This window comes from Balaenoptera physalus, assembly GCF_965194825.1.
Source record: "Balaenoptera physalus genome assembly, chromosome: 15".
Lineage (NCBI taxonomy): Eukaryota > Metazoa > Chordata > Mammalia > Artiodactyla > Balaenopteridae > Balaenoptera > Balaenoptera physalus.
This window is the reverse complement of record NC_138894.1, coordinates 42,927,145-42,954,471: the sequence shown is the minus strand read 5'-3', so window position 1 is coordinate 42,954,471 and position 27,327 is coordinate 42,927,145. Positions and strand designations below refer to the sequence as shown.

General features: G+C 46.6%; 1 protein-coding gene across 5 annotated transcripts; it reads left to right on the top strand.

The window, feature by feature from the left end:
- The first annotated feature begins 1,680 nt into the window (after positions 1–1,680).
- Positions 1,681–25,553, top strand: SLC1A4 (solute carrier family 1 member 4). Of its 5 annotated transcripts, none has more exons than XR_014253962.1 (10): positions 1,681–2,501; positions 12,595–12,637; positions 14,568–14,630; positions 16,005–16,171; positions 18,411–18,644; positions 20,181–20,375; positions 20,679–20,813; positions 22,645–22,807; positions 25,101–25,188; positions 25,375–25,553. XR_014253962.1 is itself a non-coding variant. In XM_082426633.1 (9 exons), the coding sequence occupies exons 1-9, from the start codon at positions 1,975–1,977 to the stop codon at positions 25,119–25,121; spliced, it is 1,548 nt and encodes a 515-aa protein (XP_082282759.1). In that variant the 5' UTR covers positions 1,681–1,974; the 3' UTR covers positions 25,122–25,553. The 5 variants fall into 5 exon arrangements, 1 of the variants encoding a protein (XP_082282759.1); XR_014253963.1 differs by having other exon boundaries at positions 22,645–23,464; XR_014253964.1 differs by having other exon boundaries at positions 22,645–23,464; positions 25,101–25,271.
- The last annotated feature ends 1,774 nt before the right edge of the window (positions 25,554–27,327 follow it).

Below are 27,327 nucleotides of genomic sequence, written 5' to 3'. Positions count from 1 at the left end.
CACCAGGAAGAATCAAAGGTCATTATGAGGTTTCAAGCCGAGTTGACTGGGAAGTCAATGATGCTGGTAACAGAAATAGGGGAATCAGCAGGATGAGCGGGCATGAGGAAGGCCACCAGGAGTTCAGTCTTGGACATGTTGAGTTGGGATGCCTGCAGGATACCCAGGTGGAGATGTAAAGCAGGCAATTGGAAATGGCAAATCCTTTGCATAAAAGTGGTAGTCAAAGTGAAGGGAGGGGCTGGTTGGCAAAACAGAGAGTGTGTCTGTAGAAATTCCTCTTTCTTCAGTGCACACAGAAATAAACTTTGCTCTGCAAAACCAGATAAAAATATGTAAGCTCTTCACCTGATTTGTACACCCCTCCCTCAGAAAAACCCTACAAACTCCAGTCAACAGCTGGCTGGCTGGCTTCAAGCGATGAAATCCTCACTGTCTCAAAATGTGGACATCTCCTTAAAGTTCTTTACTAAGGCATATTGATTGGCATAAATATCTGTGCTGACATGTTTTAAGATGACTCCTTTTCAGCAAGAGATCTGTAGTAAATAGTCTTCCTCCTTAATTCAGGTTGGCCACACATAAGAAGGCTTCCCTTTCACAAAAGTCTTAAAAGAACAATTCCTTTCAAAAGCAGAATGAAAAAAATATGAAAATCTAATAAATGTGACAGTAAAACGACTCTGCAGAGGTTTCTCTCATATCTGCCGTGACCAGAGCAGATGTTAAAATAAATAAAATTTGAAATAAAAAATAAACGAATCTAATGTGAACATTAAGGAACTTTTTTTTTTGGCCAAGACACGCGGCTTGTGGGATCTTAGTTCCCCGACCAAACCCAAGCCCTCAGCAGTGAAAGCTCGGAGTCCTAACCACTGGACCGTCAGGGAATTTTCTTAGGAACCATCTTTTCAGGCTGGCTAAACCGCTGTCTGCACTATTTTCATACGATGGCTGGGGCCCAGGGGATGGAAAAGGTTAAAACCCAGTGGCTTGTGTGTTTCAGCTGAGGTTGCAAGGTAGAAACGCGACTGGAAGTGGTGGTAAGAGCTCTGTTCCTTCTCGAAGAGTTTTGGTCTTCAGCTCACATACCGCATACAGCTGCTTGGCGACCCAGGGCCTATCCCGGCGGCCCCAAGCCACGCGCCTAGGAGCGCGCCCAGGATCCCCTCACGCGAGGACCCTTCCTAGGAGAGGCGGGCGGGCGGGCTCTGCGGCGGAAAACGGGCCGCGCGGGGGCGACAGCACCAACCTTGTTGACAACCTCTCCCCTCCCCCAACCCCCAGGACAGGGAACGCCACCGCGTTCCACATTCTCCCCGACCCTCTGACCCAGAGGGCCCAGACCCCGGCCGGCCCGAGCGGCCCCGGCAGGTGCCAAAGAGCCCTGGCTGTCCCTCAGGCCCTGCCCCCCCCCCCACCCACGCGGTCGTCGGGAGCGGGCCTCGGTTAGCAGGGCCTCCTAGGCTGCGGGCGCCCGGACTGGCCGGCTACACCCGCGCCCCAGCGGCCTCAGTAGGCGTCCCCGGCCGGGCCGCCCCTCCCCCAGCGCCGGTGGCCAGGAGCCGGGCGAGGGGCTCGCGGAGGAGACTCTCGGGCGCTGATTGGCCGGAGCCGAGGGGGCGGGGCGGTGGGTGTGAAGGGGGCCGGCCCAGGTCTCACAGAGCTCCCCCTCTCCTCCGCATCTGCGAGCTCCCTCATTACATCATCTTCAGCCCGTGGTCGCCGTGCAGGACTGGGCGCGGCGCGATCCACTCAACCCGGGGCTCCAGCCCGCTCTCCCGCGTCTCTCCTGGCCCTCCCCGCACCTGCTCCAGGGCCAAGACCGGGAGAGCCCCGCGGGCTAGCTCCCAGAACCCGCTAGGCACAGCTAGCGGACCTCGGCAGCTCCGCCTGATCCATTCATTGAGAGCCGCGTATTTTCCCGGAGCCCCAGTCCCCCGCCTCCTCCAGCTCGGAGCCGCGGGTAGCGCCATGGAGAAGAGCAGCGAGACCAACGGCTACCTAGACAGCGCCCAGGCGGGGCCTGCAGCGGGGCCTGGCGCGCCGGGGAGCACGGCCCGACGCGCGCGGCGCTGCGCTGGCTTCCTACGGCGCCACGCGCTGGTGCTGCTCACAGTGTCCGGAGTGGTGGCGGGCGCCGGCCTGGGCGCGGCGCTGCGTGGGCTCAAGCTGAACCGCACACAGGTCACCTACCTGGCCTTTCCTGGAGAGATGCTGCTCCGCATGCTGCGCATGATCATCCTGCCGCTGGTGGTCTGCAGCCTGGTATCGGGCGCCGCCTCCCTTGACGCCAGCTCTCTCGGGCGCCTGGGCGGCATCGCCATAGCCTACTTCGGCCTCACCACGCTAGGCGCCTCGGCTCTCGCAGTCGCTTTGGCGTTCATCATCAAGCCTGGATCTGGCGCGCAGACCCTTCAGTCCAGCGACCTGGGTCTGGAGGAGACGGGGCCCCCACCGGTCCCCAAAGAGACAGTGGACTCATTCCTCGACCTGGCCAGGTAACGTCCTCCCTCCCCCGCCAGCCAACACCTCGCCAAGTGCTCAGTGGGAGACGCCAGCTCTCTACTGCACTCTAGTTCATACTCATACACCCTCATATACTCCTAAGAGTTCATTCTTAACTGGCTGCTGGTGGCCTTTAACATTTTTTAAATATCAAAATAACGTCTGGAGGCTTTGCATATTGACCACACCTTTGCAAACGTCAGCTGGGGCGCACCTGACATTCTCAAGGATCGGTACTGCATCTTTTAGCAAGAACCAGTCCTACAGTTGGGTGGGAATGTGTTAGGGAAGAGGCAGCGGTCTCACCTGTACTTTACTCCTTACACTCTCTGGCTGCCCACCCTAGGAAAAATGTTCCAACCACACCCCAATATCCTCACCCAATTTTCTCCCCCAACGGTGCCCAAAAGCTTCTGGGAGCATTGGTTAAATTTTGCCTGTTGGACCATTCTCGCCTGTAATCTACGGCCTCTGTTTCAGCCCTTTGGCTGGTAGGAAGCTGGCAATTTTTTGAAGAGTTGTCAGTGGACCCAAGGATAACAAGGCTGGAGTTAGTTGTGCAGGGCTCGTTGCCCAGAAACATGCCTCTCCTGGGAACTTGGGACAGGTTGCTGTCAATCCCCATAGTCAGGACCATGGTAGAGTATTGTGAGTTTTAAGGGGCTTTATTGGTGGGAAGATGTGAATTCTAGAGAGGAGAGAGAAAGAAGCATCTTCACTTAGCTTTGCCTGCTTTTTGTGACTCTTAGAAGTTGCATTTCATCCCTTGAGATGTAATGTAGTTTTTGTGGATAGGCCAAAGCCTCAGCCTCTTTTGGTTTCTCCATTAGCCCAGAGTTCGCAGATGGGAAAACTGCAACCTAGAGGCATTTACTGACATGGCCAGGTTCAGCTGAGTGAGGAGCTCAGCTGGCTCCCCCTCCAGATTTCCAATAATTCTGGATTCAGAGCCTTGGACATATGTTTTGTCTTGAGTCACCAGAGCAAAGCTCCTCATTGCTGAGGCTGTGAAAAACAGCAAACTCTGGGCAAAGTGACTTGACTCCCTGCTGTTTCTATTTCTCCTTCTGGAAAATGTGATGACTGTCTGCCACTTAAGAGTGTTCATTTAATTACAACAGGAATTCCCTGGCGGTCCAGTGGTTAGGGCTCTGCGCTTCCACTGCAGGGGGCACGGGTTCGATTCCTGGTCAGGGAACTAAGATCCCACATGCTGTGTGGTGCAGCCAAATAAATAAATAAATAAAATTACAACAACAACAACAACAAAAATCAAAGGAATTTACATTGAAAAAAGCAAAAAGCAAAACCTCTCCGATGAGGGGGACCAAAAAGTTCTTACCAAAACTTCTTAACAAAAAGACAGGTGGAGGTGGCCTATTAGAACTTTGATGAGCTACAGCGTTTGTCTAGTGTCTGGCAGCTTGATATTTGGAGCCTTTAAAGATCCTTAAGGTTTGAGGACTAACTTTTAAGTGGGTACCGAAAAAGTCTACTGAGGGTGAGAGTACCTTTGGCTTATTACCTTCAGCATATCAGTCAGGGAGGGAGGTTGTGGGTTAAGGGAGTCTTTTTTGCAGGGATTAGTGGCTCGGAGTGTGGATGCTCTGACCTGCTGGTGGTACCCCATAGAGACGCTAGTAGCATTCTTTTATCTCCGAGAGAGGCAATGGCCAAGAAACAGGGGGCAGGGGGTGGGGGTGAAGGAGGGGTTACCTTATCCCACCAGCCCCAGAAGGGACTTATTTCCTGATCATCGTTTTCTAGTTTTAGATACAAGCCCCTTTAGCTCCTGCTTCTGAAGTGAATGACCCATCCTTATGGCTTAGCGGTCAGTGTAAGTACAGACTTTCGGTGACTCGGGCCACAAATACAAGGAAGGACCAAGAGAACATTTGTCGTAGCTTGTTGTGGGTAGGTAGTGTTTCATAATGCTTCCAAGGGCCAAACTTCTTTAATTCAGCAGCTCACGGTTAAAGGTAGGGCAGGTGATATGAGGAAACTGAGACAGAGATTAAGTGATTTGCTCAAGGACACAGAGTGGTTTGTCAAAAGAGAGATTAGAAGAACTATGGGTCTCATGCCCCCTGGTTCAGGGCTCTATTTCTCCCACTCTTCCCTTTCCCAAGTCAACACGCCATAGAAATGAGGCCATGCTGGTGGCCTAGTCCCATCTCAGAAATGTTTGCTCTGATGAGGATGTAAGGGTACCAGGTAAGGGTATAGTCGGCTCGGGACAGACGCTCACTTCTTGTAAGCAGAAGAGTTGAGCCTCTTCAGTGAAGGAAAGCGAACATGCAGGTTGGATTTGACTTTCTCATTGAGCAGCTTTTGAGGGGAAATGGAGTCCTGAGCCATGTGGAAATGCTTCCTGGGTCTGGGGACTCTCTGGGTAAACATTTTAAAATTGCTTCCATCAAGGAAACCTCACGGATGACAATATTATGTGACTCCAGGCATGTTCCCTGGCAAAGGCAGGGCGCAGTCCTTTCTGCCTGTGGGCAAGTGAGTGAATATGAGATTCTTGGGCAAACACCTCAATGATCCCTCAGGCCTGCCCCTGGTAACTGCCTAGAACTTAAACGCCTGGAAGGAGTGGGGAAAGTCTCAGGTGACTGCTTGCAGCTGCCGCCAAGGCTTTGCTCAAGTCCACGACCTTTCCAGATCGTGGAGTGCCCCCAAACTCCCACTGCGTCTCTCTGCCATGATTTCTAATTTAGTTTTTCAAGATGGAACTACAAGTCAGAGAGACATGACGCTAATAGACACTGATTATGCCTTTTAGGAAATTCAGAATGCCGTTGCCAAGTGGTTTGATTTCCCAACACAGTGTATTAGAAATAGCATAGCAGACTGGGGCATGGGGGTGAGGCTAGAACAGGCCCTTTGAGAGCTGAGAAAGGACAGTGGACGGCAACTGGCAGGTGGGAAAGTCACGGTCTCCTCTTGAGCAGCCCGAGCGCCACGCTTTGGAACCTGGAAGAGTACGGGACTCAGTACTGGCTGTGACCCAAAGTGGCTTCTAAGCAGGTCTTGGGGAACCCAGTCATTGTGGAACTTCTTGGTCCCTAACAACGCTTACTGATTGTGGGTCCTAGGACATGTCCATACCTTTCTGTGCCTTGGCTTCCTCATCTTTATAACGGGGATCATGAGAGTGCCTGCCTCCCAGGATCGTGGTGAGGGTTAAATGAGTTATGTCTGTAAAGCTCTAAGAATAGGGCTGACCCAACAGATGCTTGCTCGTGTTATAAATGGGGCAAGATTACAGAGCAATTGTGTTTTTTTGGTTCACATGAGTTAATGGGGATGGCTCTCTCTTCATAGTCTGAAATAAATGAGAGTGAGTGGGAAGAAAAGGATGTTTGGGACCTCAAGATGACTTGAAGCTAATGTAGCCTTTAGGTATATTGGGAATCACATGCAGCCTGGAGAAAAAGGTTAACAGTGACTATGGTTTGGACTAATATAATCAACACTGTAGGAAATTTGGAAAATGGAGAAAATCAAAACTAAACACAGAAGAGCCTTCCATTCTGAAATGGGGCAGAAATCCTCACATATTCTCCCCAACATCTCAGTTTCTTTTTCCCCTGCATGACACGTGTCTGGTCTCCAAAGTTGACCTCAGTTTTCTTCACCTGTCAATGGAAAGGATTCAGGCAACTGACCTCAGACATTCCTCTGAGTGATAATATTTGTGGTTTTCAAATGGAAAACCAGAGGCTTATCTGCCAACGAGGCAGGTAGCTCCTGGGCCGGGGACACTGTCTACACTAGCAGCCAGAAGAATGGTCCTGGGCCACTGTCTTGCAGAAGGGGCTACCATGTGCCTGGTAAAGACTATTGAGATTTTACCTGTCGCCCAGTTTTCTAGACTTTATTGCTTTTCTTGTGCTCATTTTCTCAACAGTGGACAATGTTTGGAGCCTTTCCCTTCACACAGGGGGGCGCCAGGGACTTACTTTCCTTCCCAAGAACTGGGTGACTATGATGCTTCTCAGGCTGCAAAGAACATATTTCTTCAGTAGGCGCGAAGAAACCTGTAGGCAAGATGAAGACTCTTAGCGAATCTAACATGGATCCAAATTAATGGAGGTTTCTCAGCCTAACTAGTCACTAAAAATGGCAGCTTATAATATTAAAAAAATTTTTTTCAGCTCGACACCATGCCTGAATAGTTCAGAAAAGAACATAAACCCAGAGAGGTAGTGTGGATAGTGATGAAGAACAGACACTGAAGTCAGCTACCCGGTTTTGAATCCAGCTCTACCACTTTCTAGTTGTATGGACAAGTCATTTAGCCTCTCTGTACCTCAGTTGCCTTATCTGTTAAATGAGGTTAATAATAGTGTAGCTACTACCTAGACTTGTTACGAGGATTAAACGAGTTAATATTTGAGTGTGTTGCTAATATTCTAGTGTGTCCCAGCCTCTCAGGGACAGCTGAGGGCTACTTGATAGAGGCTACTCTTAGCCTTATTTCCTCAAACGTCCCCCACCCCAGGGTCCCAGCATTAGCCTTTCAGGCTGGAATCTAAAACTGGATGTGGGCCTCAGAAAGAGGATAGGTTACTCCCCTACCCCCCACTGTCTCCATAGTGTGAGCCCATCACCCCCAGCCCTTCCTCTGCTCCCGGCCTTGTAGGGAGTACCAAGATCTGAAGGGGCACATCCCTGTTAACTGAACCTGTAACAATAAGCACTAGGGATAATAAATATTTATCAGGTGTACATAGAGTGTCGTATCCTGTTCCGAAGAGTCTTTGAAATTTTCATAAATTCAGTAAAGAATTTTTGAACTTAAATGAAAGGAAATACTTTTGGACAAAAAAAATACACGAAGCCAAAGTAAATTGTTTTACAGTCTTCTCATATGGAACAGGGAAATGCATACCACCCTTGACAATAGGATCAGAAGAACAGCACCAGATGTATGAAGAAGGAACATTTCTGAACTTTTTCATGGTGTGAGCTGCACGAGTCTGTACAGTACCACTAACAGAAGTTCTGCTTTCAAAACTTCAGCCTGAGCTCATAGTAGTTTTTCTGCCTGCTTTAAGTAATGTGTCCAGAGGTTCCTAAAGCACCGGAAAGGCTCATCCATTCATTCTCTCCCAATTTGGTCTGACTTGGGTCTCTGGATTTAGTAGTACAGTCTTGGCATTTTTTGCAAATGTTTCTGACTTAGACCCACTATGAGAAATACATTTTAAATAATGACCTATCCACATACAGACACCTTCACTCCCACATATACAATCTGAAACACAAGTCCTACAAAACAATGTTTTAAGTGTGATACATGCTGATCTTTTCTACTCTGTCCAATGTATTACATCTTTTATAAAATGCTGGTTAGAGCCAGGAAATTGATTCCATGGCCAACTAATGTTTGAAAAACTTTGGTCTAATGTATATCTGGTATTATGTAATTCAAGGAAATTTCTCAGGGTCAAATAACAGAAAAATGACATATTTGAGAATTTAAATAAAATGAAGAGCCTCAATGGTTAGAAGCACCCTAATACCCAGTGAAATTGAGTGCTGTGCAGAGGTAAGCTTGAGAAGACCATTTGATCCTTCTGATTTCCAGACCGTGGATCTCACAACTCCAGATCTCTACTATCTAATATGATAGACACTAGCCACAAGTGACTATTTAAATTTAGCTAGTTTAAATGTAAATAAAATTTAAAATTCAGGGACTTCCCCGGTGGCACAGTGGATGAGAATCCGCCTGCCAGTGCAGGGGACACGGGTTGGATCCCTGGTCTGGGAAAATCCCACATGCCACAGAGCAACTAAGCCCATGTGCCACAACTAGTGAGCCCGTGTGCCACAACTACTGAAGCCCACACACCTAGAGCCCATGCTCCACAACAAGAGAAACCACTGCAATGAGAACTCTCCTGAATACAGGAGAGCTCAGGAGTGAGAAAAAGCCTGAGTTCACAGCAGCATCTTGCTTAAAAGTCAAAGGAGAGAGGGATAAGCAGAGAGAAGAACAAAGTCAGAGGACTGACACACCTGACTATAAGACTTGCTACCAAGCTACAGTAATCAAGACAGTGCGGTGTTGGCAAAAGAATAGACAAATATGTCAATGAAACAGAAGAGAGCCCAGAAATAGACCCACATAAATATGGTCAACTGATCTTTGACAGAAGAACAAAGGTGATACAGTGGCACAAGAATAATCTTTTCAACAAATGGTGTTGGAACAGCTGGACATCCACACGTAAAAAAAACGAATCTAGACACAGCCCTTGCACCATTCACAGAAATTAACTCAAAATGGATCACAGATCAGGGCTTCCCTGGGGGCGCAGTGGTTGAGAATCCACCTGCCAATGCAGGGGACACGGGTTCGAGCCCTGGTCCGGGAAGATCCCACATGCTGCGGAGCAACTAAGCCCGTGCACCACAACTACTGAAGCCTGCGCACCTAGACCCCATGCTCAGCAACAAGAGAAGCCACCGCAATGAGAAGCCTGCGCATCGCAACTCAGACAGCCCGCTCGCCGCAACTAGAGAAAGCCCCCATGCAGCAACAAAGACCCAATGCAGCCAAAAATAATAAATTTAAAAAAAAATATTTCTTAAAAAAGAAAAAAAAGTGGATCACAGATCTAAATGTAAAACACAAAACTGTAAAACTCCTGAAAGATAACATAAAATGACCTCTGGTATGGCAATGACTTTTAAAATACAACACCAAAGGCACAAACCATGAAGAGTAGAGAAAAATGTTTTGCCTTACTCCTGCAGCCTTGCAGCCTTGCCCCTTGGTGGGGACAGGGGTGTGCTCCTGGCCTGTGGCGACCAGGGGAACTGAAGGAAAGGAGTATGATTCTGTGGGTTCAACTCACTGCCTGCAGGCGATTCCTTCCAAGGGATCAATATTTGAGAGCTGAGTAATGTAATCTAAAAAGAGTTCAGTCATCCCATTGAATATATGTATTTTTTGGTTGTCAAATCTCCTTTGCAGTTAGCACTGTATCTTTTGTCCTAACTTTTTAAGCAATTTTGAGATATGATTTACATACAAAAGATGCATCCATTTCAGGGGTACAGTTCAATGAGTTCTGACAAATAGATAAACCATTTAATCACTACCACAATCCAGACACTGAACATTTTTGTCTCCCATGACCCTTCTCAGCAATTCCCACTCTTCATCCCTGGCCCCAGGCGGTTTTGGATAGAAAGTTTTGCTTTCTATCACTATGGATTAGTTTTGCTTTTTCTAGAGTTTCATGGTGATGGAATCACTCAGCATGTACTTTTCTTTGTCTGGCTTCTTTTGCTCAGCACGATGTTGAGATTATCCATGTTGTGTATATTAGCAGTTGATTCCTTTTTATTGCCAGGTAGGATTCCATTGTATGGATTTATCATAATGTTATTTGTCCATTCATCAGTTGATGGACAATTCAGTTTTGAGCTATTATGAATAATGCTGTTATTCATACAGGTCCTTTTTGCAGACATATATTTTCATTTCTCTTGGGTAAATGTCTAGGAGTAGAATTGCTGGTTCATATGGTAAGTGTATGTTTAACTTTATAAGAAACTGCCAGAACACATCATGTTCTTAGGAACTTGATTTTTTGGCAGGAGTCACTGTTTTGACTCTAGTATTGAATATACCCCTCTGTTCCCATTGGATTTTGTAGACTAGATATTGTAGACTGTCTGAAAACATGTTGACCAAACAGTGGCTGTTTGATCTAGAAGTTCTGGGTTAGGGTCCGTTCCGGGTGAGACAGTATTGGGCTATTGCTTATGATGAAGACACCAGGCAGGTCAACAGCTCATTCCTGAAGGATGTGAAGTATTTGCAGGGAAAATCATTCCCCATGGAGAAGACAGAGGGCTTCTAACCCAGCTCTTTCCTTAACTTCCCTGTCTTCTTAGGGAGAGAAGCAGGTGGCCAGCTCAGTCTGAGAACTACTGTGGTGGATGCAGAATGGGCAAAACCTTGGCTCAGGGCCTGTTTCTGCTTCTAACTAGTGTAGCAAATGGAAATGAGATACCAAACGTACCCCCACAAGACTGAGAAGGGTGCTTTGTAATGGAAATAAGAGGCAAATGTAAGTTGCTATTCATCTACACACTGAAGAATAGTCAATAGAAATGCCTAGTCTGTTTCTGCCTTTCTTTTAAAGTAAATATGCTTGTAATAGGAATCAAACTTCAGATCACCATTTTGCAATGGTTAATTCAACGGAAGATCACATTTTGTCTGTTTAAATACAGGCGTGTACTTTCGGGTATTCTCTAAGTATGTTAAAAGCAATTCAGGTTTCATAGACAAGCAAGATGGGAAAGGCTGAGTTGCAGTCTCTAGATGCTGGCTGTCTATGGAAGCTTCCTGAGTGTTCTAATGAAGTCATTTTTGTGTCTCGTTAACCCTTTTGGTGGGTGTATTCATTATCTATTGTTGTATAACAAATTACCACCAATTTAGCTGCTTAAAATCACACATATTTATTATCCCATAGTATTTGTGGTATCAGGAATCCTGGCACGGCTTAGCTGGGTCTTCTGCTTCAGAGTCTCTTATAAGGTTGCAATCAAAGTGTTGGCTGCAGCTAGGGTCTCATCTGAAGGCTCGACTGGGGAAGGAGTCACTTCTGAGAACTTGTGATTGTTGGCAGAATTCAGTTCCTTGAGGTTCAGACTGGGAGCCTCAGTTCCTAGTTGGCTGTTGGCCAGAGGCCACCCTCCATGTCTTGTCATACGTGTCTTTCCAATATGGCAGCTTGTTTCATCAAATATGCAAGCCCAGAAAGCAATAAAGAGTGTCTTCTAGCAAGATGGAAGCCACAAGTTTATGTAACCAAATCACAAAAGTGACATCCCATCACCTTTGCTGTATTCTGTTGGCTAGAAGCAAGTCATACCCATCCCCCACCCCCCATGACACACACACTGAAGGGGAGGGTATTACACAAATGTGTGACTACCAGGAGGCCTCTTAGACTCTGCTTGCCAAGCTGGGCTACAGTCTGACCTGCCTACCTCTGAAACTAAACGCATGCAAATAGTTGCCTAGAGATTCTAGTGCTATGAACAACTCAACCACAGCAGTAAGAATTAGTGGATAAGATTGGCACAAATTGTAAAGGATGGTCTTTTACCTTACAGATGACCAGCATCTGTATAATATATGTCCCAAAGGAGGCCCTCAATAAAAACTGTGTGCATGAATAGATTTTGGTTTCAAAATCTAGCTTAACTGGATCAGTTCTATTGCTCTCCTTTTATAACAAATATTTTATACTATCCTTCATCATGAAATGAAATCCATAAATAGAATTTACCTACACACATAATTTCAAACATCAATATGACTTGACTGTAATATAAAAAACCCACCAGCTTGGTGGTTGCCAGAGGCGGGGGTGGAGAGTGGGAGAAATAGGTAGAAGGGGATATTATATATTTAAAAAAATAGAAATAAAAATGTAAGTATGCTATAAAATTTTAAGAAAGAAAAAATACTAAAGGAGAGTAATTTATAATAAAAATAATGTCAGGATGTGAATGCTCTAAACCAAAATGGTTAGGTGCTTGCTTCTGAGTTTAGAGTCACCATTAATGGGACAGCTTTACATTCAGACTGATATTTAGCAGAACAAATGGCTGGGACCTGGCACTTCCCCCTGAACACACTCCCCAGTTCCAGGGATGCCCCCCAGTTATTACAACAACAAAACACTCCTTTGGATTTCACTAGTGGGCAGTGCCACTCCCATTGAAAACCACTGCACTAGGGCTTAGCCTCTAGGGGAAAGGAAAGTGATGCAATTATTCCGGTTTCCTTGGACACAGCTTACCTAAATATCCAGGGGCACCACGAGGGAGATGAGGATAAGATCAGTGCACTCAAAGTATCTATTGGGGTCCTGCAGCCGAAGCACAGTTGGGTGCTTGGATCAAGCAGAAGATGGCAGTAACTGCTGCACGTAGGGAAAGAGGGAACCCTGTGTGTCAGGCTATCAGGAATGGGCATCTTAAAGTGGACACTTTGAATGCCGAATTTTAAGAATACTGACAAAATGCTTTCTTTTCCAACAGAAACCTGTTTCCCTCAAATCTTGTGGTTGCAGCTTTCCGTACGGTAAGCTTGATGCTTTGCTAAAAATATGAAACTTTGGGGAGGGGTGGGTTATATATAAATTACTGCTATAGAGCTAGGTAAGGTGGAACAGGGAGGGTTGCATTGTTAACAACACTTAGTATCATTGGCCTAAAATTTAAAGATATACCCCTGGAGTGAAAACAAACAAAACAACAAGAAACCAAAAATTTTTCCAAAATATCCCACTAGTTCCAGCATCTTTTCGTATCACCTAATACTCTCAAATCACATTTTTGGGAGCTCTTAAATATTTTAGATTTTTTTTTTTTTTTGGCTGTACTGTGTGGCTTATGGGACCTTAGTTCCTTGACCAGGGATTGAACTTGTGCCTCCTGCAGTGGAAGCACCAAATCCTAACCACTGGACTACCAAGGAATTCCCTAGAATTTTTTAAAAATACATTTTAATCTTTTTTTTTTCTGATTATAGGGATAACGTATGCTCCTTGCAAAAAATAAAAATAAAAAAATAAAGTGCAAAAAAGTAGAAGAAAATAAAAATCACCCATAATCACTACCTAGAGCTACCCATTAACATTTTGGTATACATCCTTCTGGTATGTTTTTTCTATACATGTGCACATTCACATGATTTTTAAATAATTATACTACATAACATTGTTAGTATGTACACGTGCTACACATATTGTTCTGTAACCTGCTCTTATTGTTAACATTTTCTCATGTCGGTAAATATCCTTCTGCATAAGCTATTGGCTGTATTCCACTGTATGAGAGTATCATAATTTTACTCAACCAGTCCCTTGTTGATGGTTGTTTCCAGTTTTTCCCTAATTTTAGCAATTCCTCAAGTAACTCCCCTGCAGCCATGCTTTATATAGAGAAAGAATATAAAGGTCTAGATTAGATGGACTAAACTGATTGCCTTTTTCAAGCCAAGACTTTTCTGTTTCTACTTACAGCCTCTCTTTAAAACAAACAAACAAAAACCCTGCATATAAACATAGCTGTGGCTTGTATGTATAATGTGAGCTAGGAGAAAAATACAAGGTTTGCGGGGCTTTCAGTGCCTGGCACAGAAGGTGTGGGGTGGGTTTTGTTTGCCCTTCCATCCTTAATCATGGGACAGCTGAACATCTCTGCCCATCTGAAAGCTTGATAAGTCAAAGCTGAGAGAGACCAGAAGGCCAGTTCAAAGCAAGCCGCTGAGTCTGAACCCTCTAAGGGGCTCCTCTTAACAGTTCAGAAGCCAGGTGTCCTTAGAAGGGGCAGGAAGGGTGTCTTATAACAGAGTCCCCTCTACGATAATGCATACTGCCCCAGGGAGACAACTGTGTGCGTCGGGCAGAAGTGTGTGAAGTCAACTGCAGGACCAAAGTTGGAGGGACGTTTCACCTCTGATGAGTGGTCTCCCAGAAGACTCAGCCCGAAAATGCTGTCTTGCCTTCCAGCCTTTGCTTTGGGGAGTGGAGGCTGAAGGCAGATTAGAAACAGGTGCTGAAAAGCAGTCAGGCTCAAATAAGTTCTGGAACATAGTGGAGCATAAATAAATGAATGAAAATAAAATAACACATCGAAAAGTATACTTCGGCATTGTGGAATGAATTCCAAGTTTCCCCAAATAATATGAACTCTAAGCTGTTTGAGATATCAAACCATCAGCTTGAAAGTGTGCAGACCTTCTCCAAACCAGTGACCAGGGGACATAGGAAATTCTCCCCATTTCCTTGGCTTCCTAAATAACCAGAAGTCTGGAGTGCATGCTGCCTTGGTCTTAAGTAACTTTTGTACAGTCCTCAGAGGCCCTTGTCAGGCCAGCCAAGTGAGGAATGCCCAGAAGACCTGGAATGAAGAAGGACAGAGTAGCAAGAGGCCCAGCAGTCCTCTCGGTTCCTCCAGGTGGTCTTCAGCTGTGAACTGACAGGAGTTTTTCTTTCTCTTGTTCACAGTATGCAACCGACTATAGAGAGGTGACCCACAACACGAGCACTGGAAACATAACCCGTGAAAAGGTAAAACTTTTTGTGAGATCACTTGTGGCAAATACTTACAACACAAATAATGCTTCATAGCGGAAGGAGCATACACGATGCCTGTTTTTCTCAGCCGGACTGAAGACTTTGGGGTTTGAATGGGCTGTTTGAATCACACGGGTTAGGTTTGCTCCTTTGACCATTTACCATCTTTAGTGGATCCATTTCAATGAATTAGAACTACTGCCCCCTTTCTTAAAAAAAATAATTTTATAACACCCCTTCTGCTATTCTGAAATATAATTAATAGGTGATTTAACCTACCCCGGCACGTAGAATTTGTCTTGGGGGTTTAACTCACTATAACCATCATTCATTCACAAGTATTTTTGAGTACCTGTTGTTTACCAGACACTGAGCTAAGTCCCAGCCTTCATGCTATATAGCTGGAAGGGACAAGGGACCTCAAGAATTATTCAGTCCAGCCACGGAGCTGCCATGGGGAGAAGGAGGGACTTTGCCCTTCCCCACCCCCTAGTACACCTCCCTAGGGCTTGAGTGGCTCTGAGTTCTACCAGCCTTTCTTTGATTGAAAGAAAAGTTCTACTTTTTTAAAAAAGTCGAAAGCTATTAGTTTAGTCCATTTCACTTCATCTTGCAGATGAAGCACCTGAAGCTCAGAGAAGTTATTTAGTATCAGAGCTGGGACCAGGATTCAGACTAGAACGGTGGTAAAAATGCTCTTTTGGTTTTTACCACGCTGACATGTTTCCTGTTCAGAATTTCATAATGTGTTGTGATGGAATAAAATGTTCCTCTAACATATGCTTAGAGTATGAGATTCAGCACTGCTGGAAAAAAAGAATACATTATACCTGTACATTTTAAGTCAGTGATTTAGGAAAGAATATCCTGAAAATAACCATGTTGATTCTGAACATCTTTTTTGAAATTCGTCAGTGAGGAGACTATGGTAAGAGCCTAGCAACAAAGAATTTGTTGACATTTAGGAGGCAAAGTTACAATCACTGACTCTTGATCTGAAGGACCTTTTCACCAATCAGCTCTTCTTTTAAAAGCAACCCTTTGAAGTGATTTTCCAGCCTCTAGTTGAATATATCCAGTGATGATGAGCTCTCTACTTTCTGCTTCAACCTATGCCCATTTTGAACAGCTTTCAGAGTTAACAACTAGGTGAAGATTTTGTTTGTTGACTTCCATATCCTCAGACTCCATCTTCCCTTGAGTTTCCTGCCCCTTGATTTGTGAAATCGCTGAGGGTTAAAGAAAATATGAGCCTTTCCTCCTTCCGGGCACAGTGTTTCAGTCTGGCAGAGACAACGAGCAAATGCATTCTTTAATTCTCACTCATCCGTTGTAAACTTAGACCCTTTGTCCCCTCTGATCCTACAGATCCCCATTGGCACCGAAATTGAAGGTATGAACATTTTAGGATTGGTCCTTTTTGCCCTGGTGTTAGGAGTGGCCCTGAAGAAACTCGGCTCTGAAGGAGAAGAGCTCATTCGTTTTTTCAATGCCCTTAATGAGGCGACAATGGTGCTGGTGTCATGGATTATGTGGTGAGTGTCACCCTGCCACCTGCTCTCCCTCTCTCATTTCTCCTGCCATCCAGAAAAGAACCTGACTTAGCTGTTCTAGGTCACCCCTATGGGACCACCTGGCCCAGTGCTCTGTATGTGGTTGATGTACCACAGGCCAGTCTTGGTACAAGGGGTGAAGGACCTCAGAGAAACAGGCATATGTCATGGTTACCAATCACTTCCTCATCACCCACAGTGACCCCTGGGTTTTATCATTGGGGATTTATCTATGAGTCCCACCACCATCCCATATCACATGGGATGCCCATATCATCTTGTGGGGCAATGAATTCCATAAATTTGCTATCTGCTGTATAAGACAAGGCTCATTTCACTTTAAAGGATAGACTTCAAGCTTCAGAAGGGCCCCTTCCTATAGTATTTTACAACATGGAGGGTAAATCCATCTTCACTCCATACATGTATGTAAACTTGGAATGGTCTTTCCTTTATATGAATGTTTCTTTATGTAATATCAATGAAAGGGTAATTGTTTAATAAAAACCATCAGATTGATTTCTGGCTAACAAGGAAAAAGTTGACAAGGTCTCTCAAAGTAACTTCTCAGAAATCATACCAATTTCAGTGCCAATGCCTCATAAGCTTTAACCTGCTGTTTTACTCAAGCCAAACTTTGTGGGTTTTAGCTTCTACCCATTCGTTGCTGAGAAACTAGTTTATCCTTTCGTGCACAAAGCATTTTCCTTATTGTCAACCCTTAAATATCCCAGAACGTCTCTCTCTTAGATGGCATTGGGATGGCAGCTGCACTGATGTTAGGAGAGAAGCCTGGAATTTGGTAAGAAAGTTTGAGATTCGGTGGGAAGCCAAGTTCGGAGCCTCCCCTGGTGGTGTTTATCTTGCTTAACCAAATTTTCTCACTCACCACAGAATTCCAGAGTCTGACTCTATATTGCAAACATGACACTTCATATGACTGCTGTTGTTCAGGGGAGATATTTTCAGAAAGGAAAAAATGTTTTCATCACGTCGAGTTCTTTTCCTGGCTTATTTTTTTAGTCTAAAATCCTCCCAAAGGTTGGATTAAAGGAAACTGTGCAAGAAAGTGATGTTCGTATGTTAAGACATTTGTTTTCAATCTGGAAACCAATTTACAGTCATTCCTTCAATGTGATGTATTAGTTACAGAAACAGATATTTGGAAGGGCAGACCCAGCTGAGTGTCTTAACCGCAATGAGAGACCCGTTGCCCAAAAAGTGCCTATGCATGCATAAGAAGTGGGAGTGGTTATCAGAGGAGGGGGCTGGCTTGAGGATGGTCCCTAAAGATTTTGGCCTAATCTATAATGTTTTTATTTTTTGAAAGGAGAATGTTTTCATGTATTACTATGGGATTTTAAAATAATAATACTGCTTAGAATATCTCTGGGAAGAAAACTCAAGAAACCAGTGACATTGGCTGTCTCCTTGGAAGGAAGATGGGTGCTTGGGTACAGAGGTGGGAGGCAGACTTCACCCTTTTGTACCCTTTAAAATTTGAACCGTGTGACATTATTATGTATATAATTAAAATTTACAAATAAAGTCGATAGTTATAAAATTCTTCCTCAATTTATATTAAATTCAAAACAGCAGACTTTTGTTCTTTGTAGCGCCCATAGTTCATTTCTTCCCTTCCTTCTTCCCATCCTGCCATTAAAAAATTCTTCACGCTCCAAGAGTGTTCCCAGCGGGTCATTGTTAATGACTTTTTCCCACAGAATCATGTTTTCCAAACCACAAAGAATTTAAAACTTCACAAAAGGCCCAGCTTTGGCTCAATTCTGTATCACAGCAATTCTGCAAAATAGGTGTCTTTTGTGTTTCTAAGTTCTCAGAACAATCCTGAGCAAAGCTGAAAGTCAAGCTCACAGCCCCAGAGGCTTTGCTCTTGAAGAGTTCCTTGCCTTTCCACTTGGGAGCCCATATGGTTGGTTGCATCCAGCTGTTAAGAACATACAATATCCAAGGGGAAGGAAGTCTGTGTCCTAGTCCTGACTCCATCACCCACAATGAGCAATCATGTTAATTTTACTCAGTTTCATGGCCTGTAAAATGGGCACGATATACCCCCAACCTTTTCTGTTCCTTGGGGTCATCCTAGGGAGAGGTGAAGACCACCTAGTTGAGAGTCGTGCGTTCTGTGACAGGAAAGGTGTACATCTCTCAGCCCCAGCATCACCACCCTACTGACCAGTGCCCTTTGCTCGTGTCCTAGGTACGTACCTGTGGGCATCATGTTCCTGGTTGGAAGCAAGATTGTGGAAATGAAGGACATCATCGTGCTGGTGACCAGCCTGGGGAAATATATCTTCACATCTATATTGGGCCATTTTATTCACGGAGGAATCGTTCTGCCACTTATTTATTTTGTCTTCACGAGAAAAAACCCATTCAGGTTCCTCCTGGGCCTCCTCACACCATTTGCAACAGCATTTGCCACCTGCTCCAGGTGAGTGGGTTTCAGGTGCCCTTGGCTGCTCTGAGCTGTATTAATATGGAGCCAGATGAGCCTATGGTGGATGCACAACCATCATCTTGACATATTTTAATTTCTTGAAGACTCTAAATTGGTGTCATCTGATTTTTTTGTACTACCAGCCCCACAGCTCTTATGGAAGTGGATTTTTAGCATTGCCAGAATGAGGGATTGCCTCGTTCCCTTCTCCTTCTTGCTGCTTAGAGGTCAACTGGACCATTACTTAGTCCAACTGTAGGTCTTCACCCTAATTAGACCTCTGCCTAAGTGAAAGAAGGCAGCTACTTAAAACGCATTGCACGGGAATAAAGATGCAGACCTACTAGAGAATGGACTTGAGGATACGGGAAGGATAAGCTGGGACAAAGTGAGAGAGTGGCATGGACATATATACACTACCAAATGTAAAATAGATAGCTAGTGGGAAGCAGCCGCATAGCACAGGGATATCAGCTCGGTGCTTTGTGACCACCTAGAGGGGTGGGATAGGGAGGGTGGGAGGGAGGGAGATGCAAGAGGGAAAAGATATGGGAACATATGTATATATATAACTGATTCACTTTGTTATAAAGCAGAAACTAACACACCATTGTAAAGCAATTATACTCCAATAAAGATGTTAAAAAAAAAAAAAAACACATTGCAGGGAAGTTTCTAGAATGATACCTGCCCAATTCTTTCTCCCTTTGGATGGGTGAATTATTTCCTAAATAAGACCAAGGCATCCTGGTGAGGGATGCATGCTCAGCTCTCTAGGAGTCCACAGTATTGTGGGATTATCTCATTTAGCAGAAAAGATGGACCTTGTCATTATTAGAAATCCTTCACAAAAAAATTGAGCTTTCCAAATACATTAAAGGAAACTTTCAAAGGATGGCAGCACATCGTTTCACTCACACATTTAGTTTTTGCCTCCCTACTGCATGTTTCCTCCCATCCTGACTGGCTTTGTATATGACAAGGTCGTGGGGGGAAAGAATGAAGGAGGTAAGCTTCTCCAGCTTAGGCAGAAACAAGCCTACTCTCAGCTGTGCCAGCCACACCCTGCAGAATCTGCAGAGCCCACTGGAGAGAGCGGGTCTTATTCTTTGTAATCTAGGAACACAGTTACTCTTTCCAAACTCTCAGAGCCATCTCGGCTTCTTGGTCTAAAAGAAAAAAAAAAATCATAGTTTGCCTTTTACTTTTGGGGAGGAAAAACATTCAAGAGAGGAGACACACATTTTGTACCATGAGACAATGTGTGGTTCTTGAGAAATTTGGAACGGGGGTATCCAGGTAAAAAAAAAAACGGGTAAATCTAAGGAGTCCAAATTTGAATACTTTGGGAGTTAACAAAACCCCACATGTGACAGAAACTCTGCAACAATTCTGTTATTTCTCTTATTTCAAGGGGAGAGTGCCATAAACTAGGATGGCGCTAATTGCTCTGTTCCCAGGTCTGAGCTGAGGAACATGTTGGCCTGGCCAGGAAGGACTGTTCTCATGGTTGGTTGTTTGCGTTTCCAGCTCTGCAACCCTCCCCTCTATGATGAAGTGCATTGAAGAAAACAATGGTGTCGACAAGAGGATCGGCAGGTTCATCCTCCCCATCGGGGCCACTGTGAACATGGACGGGGCGGCCATCTTCCAGTGTGTGGCCGCCGTGTTCATTGCCCAGCTCAACAACGTGGAGCTGAAAGCAGGCCAGATCTTCACCATTCTGTAAGTTCTGTAGTCTTTCCTTCATCATTGGGCCTGGTTCAAAACTTGAGGTCTTTTTCTTGCGATTTCCTTTGAAAAACTTCATGAATACCAACCTCACCGTGATTCGGGCGTCTCACGCGTAAACTGAGAACAGCGTGAATTCATTACTTGGAGAGAGTGGAACCTCTCTCAAGGGCACAGCTGACAGACTCTAGGGTTGTGTGGTTTTCAGTTTCCAAGCCATGGCTGCCACGTTCTGCGCGTCTCTGTGCCCCACTCATACTCTGGGCTAACGGCTGACCCTGCTGTCCCATCCCCTAGAGTGACAGCCACAGCGTCCAGTGTTGGAGCAGCAGGTGTGCCAGCTGGAGGGGTCCTCACCATCGCCATTATCCTGGAGGCCATTGGGCTGCCCACTCATGACCTCTCTCTCATCCTGGCTGTGGACTGGATTGTGTAAGTAGCAAGTCCTAAGGGCACCGGATAAAAGAAGGTCTGTATCGAGCTCCCTAGAAGCTTGGCACTCCGCTGGCCTGGGGCATGCAGAGAAACTTAAAACACGTCATTACTGAGAACTTGCTCAGAACCTTCAGGAAAGCCAGGGGCCCAAGGGTCTATGGAGATTGTTGGCTGCATAGGGGTCATAGCCATTGGAGCAGCGAGCCTTCGGGAATGATTGTCCTTGGCCTGGAAGGTCCAAGGAGTGATTTCTGCAAGGGGAGAAAAGATGAGCCCAGCTAATGCGAATGCCATGGCTTGGGCTCAGGAGCGGAGTCGGGAAGGAGCTGTGATCCAGATGACCATTACCAGGGCTCCCATAAAGGCACAGAACAGTTTCTGAGTGTTGCTTCCTTGAGTCCCATGATACCTTTCTCAGATACAAACAATACCTGTTTTATAGGGAAGGTCCGCTGAGGTACTGGTGTTGGACAGTAGAGCATGTGAATAAGAAAATGAACACTGGAGCCCAGGTACCTGGGTTCAAATCCAAGCTTTGCCATTTACTAGTTGTATGATATGAACCATCCTTGCTTTGGTCTGCCCATCCGTCAAATGGGGATAAGAACAGAACCTACACCAGAGTTATGGTGGAGACTAAATGCGTTAACACATGCACAGCACATAGAAGAGTTCTAGGCACATGGAAGAGCATTCAGTCAACACTGGGGAAGAAAGACACTCCTGGCCAGGCTAGTCAGAGCTGGGCATGGGATACCCTAAACACTGGAGCCTGGCCCTGGGCTCGTGGCTCTAACCATGGTGGTTGGGAATGGTGGTTTCCAATCTTGTGTTTAAGCCCTGGAGACTTGAAGGGGCTTCTCAGAATCCCTACAGCTCCTCGGGGGTGAAATGTGACATGTGCCTTGGAGACCAACCTTGTCCAGAGAGCACTTGGGAGGGAACTCAGTCCCTGCGATGGTACGTTGTGGTGAGCTGGACGGGACCAGAGCTGCGTGTCAGAGGCCTTGGCTCCTTCCTCACCCCGCTGTTTCCCCTACGTGGGGAGTGCAGGCACGAAGGGGCATTTAGCCAGGACGAGGGACACAGGGCGCCAAGCAGGCTGCCCAGGAGAGACCTGCAGTCACAGGAGCCCTGTACCACCATGACCTCTAATTCCACAGCCTTCAGCTTCTCCAGTGCTGCGGGCAAGGTCACATTTTCCCCCTTTCTTCAGAATGGGCACAATACTTCCTCTGAGCCCCAGGGATGGGGGATGGTTATGGGGCTCTGGGAAGACAAGCTTCGGAAAGGACAGCGCTGTTCTCTGTGAGATGGTGTTTGCCACCAGCCAGGGAAAGCATGTGGAGGTTACAATTCCGTAGAGATGCAGTGTCAAAGTGAGACCAAGAAGGCAGGTTCCCACAGCGCAACCGTGAGTGGGAGAGAAGCTGGACCTAGGACGGAATCTATGCGATCATCCCAGCTGTCTGTAACTTTTATACGATGGTGTCTCACACATGAAATGCATACATAGAAAGATTTCTGGAAGGAAACAGATCCAGAGGTCAATACTGGTTCACTCAGGGTTACGGAGTATGCGGGGGCGGGGTGACTTTTGTTTTCTCCTTTGTACTTTTCTTTTTCCCAAGTTTTCTTGAGGATCTGTTAGTTTCAAAAAAAGTGTTTGGAGAAAAATCCCTTTAGCATCCAGTGAGGCCCTGTGCCCTTACAAGCTTGCTCTCCCTCAGTGTCACAGCTTCCTGGTGGCTCAGCCCAAGGTGACATCCGCCCCCTGGTGGCTGCAGGCAGCATTGGCGGTAATGCCTGCCTGTTCTCTTCCCCCCAGGGACCGCACCACCACCGTGGTGAACGTGGAGGGCGATGCCCTGGGTGCAGGCATCCTCCACCACCTGAATCAGAAGGCGACGAAGAGAGGCGAGCAGGAGCTGAGCGAGGTCAAAGTGGAGGCCGTCCCCAACTGCAAGTCGGAGGAGGAGACGTCACCCCTGGTGACACACCCAAACCCCACCGGCCTTGCGGCCAGCACCCCCGAGTCCAAGGAGTCAGTTCTGTGATGGGGCTGGGCTTCCAGCTTGCCTGCCGGGGATGCCCGCCCCATCAGTCCGGTCAGCAGACCCGGGCACCGCCTTCACTGACTTTTAGCCTCCCGTGCAATGCTTTGGCCCAGTCACCGGTTTGAGGATTACTTCTCAGCACAGGCATTGGGCTTCCCAGCGGGAACTGGTTCCCAAGGACCAGGACACTCTGCCATTTGGCTTACCATGTCTAGGTGCAACTGTGTACACCCCAGCTCTGTTTGGAAACACACCCTCGAGCTGCCGGGCGCGGGGCATAACAGGCTCACAGGACCTGGTGGTTAAAGCTTGGAAAATGCACATGTTACTTCACTGCACCCAGGAAAGCTCAATATTGGGTGCTTTCCGGGCAGACCTGGATGGGTGGCAGTCATCTGTCGCATTGCCTCGTGAGCCATAGTAATTGGAAAAATCCCCAAATTCATAGCCGTGGCTGGGATTCGTTGAGCTGGGCCTCAGGTGTTGAGAGTCTGCACATCGGCATGACTGGCTTCTGGGTCACTAGGCTGGAGGCGCTGCACGTCGTCGAGTTAGAAATACTCCATGGTGTTAGCACTGCTAGGGTCTCTGGTCAGTGGCACTAAGTAAACAGTTACATTCTGAAGTCCAAGAAAGGAGGGGGAGTACAGGCTGCAGGGGGAAGGGAAGCAGCCTTATCAGGCCAGGACACACACACACACGCGTGCACGCGCGCGCGCGCACGCACACACGCGCGCACACACACACACACACACACACACACACACACACACACACACACACTAATGTCCCCATTCTGGCCCCAGCCCTGGGGAGGTTTTCTGCCTTCATGACCTGGGCCTATGTCAACACTGTGGCTCTATACCCATCCACTCTGATTTGGCAACAGGCCAGAGAGGGGCCCCCTCCTCTGGGGAGGTGTGGTGTGGTCATCACATTCAGGACCCTGGCTGGTCTAGCAATAGATTTTAATCCAACTAGACCCTCCATAAAATGCTGCATTGCAGCAAAAACAAATATTTAAAAAACCCCACAAACCCACCCCTTCACTGGAGTGAGGTACCCCTGTTCCCAGATGCCCTAGCTTTGGCTGATTTCCATAGACTTGGTTTTCTTTCCCTCCAGGACATCAAAGTGTAAATTTATAAGCTAAATGGTCCACCTGATACTTACTGACTTGAGCTGAACCTACGGGAGGGGGCTTTACGGAGAGAACAAGCATTGCCCGGGACAGGGAAGGAAAACCTAAAAGGCACTAGACTGCTATTTCTCTGTGGCTGTTGGTGTGTATCTGTGGGGTAACCTGCAGCAAGTCCTGGAGCCTCACTTTACCCCATTAGTACAATGGGGCTGATGTCACCTGCCTCTTACCTACCTCAGAGGGATTTGGTGAGGCAAACTGAGTGAATCCGCGAAAAACGACCATTTCGCATTTTGCTTCTTGGATATCAAGTGCTAACACCCCCGTACCCTCCTTACTGTTACCTAAGTGATACCTAAGTTCTCCAGGAGGCTCCTTCTTCTGGGGAGGACAGCTTTTATGAGCAGGGCTTTGTTCTGTGTGCAGGAGCAACTTTCATCACGTCACTTGTTCTCTTAGTAGTTTCTTGTTAGCATCAAATGCAGCCTCTTCCTGATGTCCTTCATCTTTTTGTGAATTAACTACCCCACCTCCCAGCACACTTCTGGGTACCTGACCTCCCTGGGACTCCCAGGCCCAGGCACCATTTCTGCCACCGCACACTGGCCATTAAAACTCCCAAACTTTCATTCCCTTGTCACAACTGTAATGGGGGGAGGGGGGACAGAGAGAGTGAAGCTCCCCTGTATTAAGATTGGGGGGCATGGGCCTGAGCGGAATGGGTGGGGAAGAGCCAAGTGGCACAGAGCAGACCTGGCCCTTTTCCCTTCAGCCCTCTTTAAACCAGCTAAGTCATTCCCGCCTCCTATGAAGCAGGAGTGACCAGGAGCTGGGCTGAGAGGTGCCTGGAAGCCTTGACCCTCTGGCTTGTTGCTGATGCCTTCTGTTTTCAAAGGGGAAACAATCACATTGATGGATCCCAAACTGCAAATGAACATTCACTATTTTTCAGGTGTCACTAGATCTCATCTTTCCTTCTTCCACATATATACATGGCTATGTACGTACACATACATATATGCAGCATGTATGTGGGAGGTATACATGCGTGTAACATCTATATGTATGTGTGTGTGTATATTTTAGCTCCAGTCCGGGCAAGTTTGAATTTGGACAGAGGTGGACTAACTGCAAGTTGCATGTCTTTGGCATCCTGATTTTCCTGTTCCTAAAGGTGAATTTTACAAAACATGGACAGTAGAGCTGGACAATCAGACCCAGGGACTGCGCATCCTCTATCCTGGACCTGGGATTGTGGTGAGGGGAGCGCCGTGCCTGGGGAAGGGTGCTTCCTTGTAAAATCCAGATGGTGATTGCTCCCCTTCCCTTGGCTTTCTCCCTGTTTTTCTGTCCGCAACAGGAATCAGACCAGGAGTGACCCGGCTGGGGAAAATGCCACTTTCTCATTGTCTGAAGATGTCTCCCCTGCTCTTCTAACACGTTGTCGTAAATACTGTTCATCTCTGACTGTTTTGTATGTGTGACACTTGCCTTAAAACATAGCAGTCCTCAAAAATGAATACAGCCTTTCTACTAGGATCTGCATGTTCCTTTATTCCTTCCTTGTGTTTTGAAGTGGTATTTACTGGTGGAGCTCTTCTAGGGGAGGGCCTGGGGGTGACTGAATTGATTTTTTTTTTTCTAGGAGCGTTTAGCCAGCACGACCCCCTGAGGCATGGCAGGCCACTCAGGTGGCAGAGCTGCTGCAGGACAGTCACTGATGTGACTTGCCGTGGTGAGTGTCCAGGCTCCTGGGCACCTCCCACTCAGCACTAGCAGGGATCTTGAAACAGTGAGTGGTTTTGCCGCATACCTCCATAAAGTCAAGTCTCGTTAGGACAAGTAGGTCAACAGGCCTTAATTGACCATCTACTGTAAGCCTAGAGCCAAGCTGGAAGAATGCCCCAGTCTGTAGAATTACTGAGAAAGTCCCTGCCTAAAACAGTTGCCCATGCCTACCATCCTTGCCACCACACCCAGCCCATTCTTTTATATCATCTCATCTTCAGTGACACAGCATTCCAGCACAATTAGGGAATTTAGAAACCTCTTATAATACGATTATCCTACAAGCTCCCACTAGCAGCCTTAGTTTCCAGACCCTGGGGCCTTTGAAGGAAGAGATCTCCGTTCTTACCTGGACATTTCCAGCCCTTCATATAATATGGAAACCGGTTTTATTTTCTGGGCAAGGCCCAAAGGGGTGAGGAGAGAGTCTGCACAGATCAAGGGCCTGATGGGGCCTGTTACTAATGACAATTTAGATTCCCACCTTGGAGTGTGGCTGCCTTGATTCTCTGTTGTGCAGAGTGTTTGGAGGCTGATTAGCACTCAGTGATTCAGCTTTTCAATGTAGTCAAATCAAGAGGAGCAATTCCACAAGCCACCCCTTCCCAGGGGAGCAGAAAGGGCACTGATCTGTTTGTTGGGTCACCTGAGCCTGCTCAGAGGAACTTCCCATGACATCGTGAACGGCATAAACGATGGAGCAAGGAAGAGCGTGCACCCTCCGGGTACAGTCCCAGCTCTGCCGCTTGCTTGCTGTGTAACCCTGGGCACGATAACCTCTCTGTGTCTCAGTCTCCTTGTCTTTAAAATGGGAATAATAATCCTACCAATGGCATAGGCTTGTGAAGAGTAGAGGAGCTGATATACGTAAAATGCTCAGAAGACTGCCTAGCACAGGGAAGGTCCTCTGTTAGTGCTGGCTCTCAAATCAGACACAGAGTGGCAGGAAAGCTTCCCAGCCAGTCTGTGGCCCTTTGCATCAGGCCCAACAAATGGCATGTCCTTGTTTGACCCTTTTCCCCTTGGAGAGACAGAAAGGAAGATCTATTTCAACTAGTAGACCCCTCTGCCGATCCGTGCCTATGTGGTATGAGAGCATGCCCATTTTGAACATTTGTCCTAAAAATATTCAGATAACTGCTTAAAGGGAGCCAGGCTTTATAAACAGGTGTCAAGATGCACTTGAATGTCCCTTATACACAGCTGAAGCCCTCTTCTGGAAAACTCAGGCTTTCCTTTCTTCAGCTATATCCTCCCAAGTTGCAACTCCGAATGCAGACAGCTGCTCCCAGCAGCGCCCTGCCTTCTCCACAGGAATTTGCTCTCCTGGGCTAAGCTCATTCCCTTTTCCTCATGCTCAGGAGAGGCAAAGGCAGGCTTCTGGTCTGCCTCCCAATCTCAGAGCCCTTGACCTGCAGGCCCCCTTACTTGAGGCTCTCAGTGAGTGAGTGAGCACATTAGCAAGAGGGAAATCTTGTCAATTGAAAGAAAATCTTCCCACCTCAAGGGAAGACTGCCATGAATC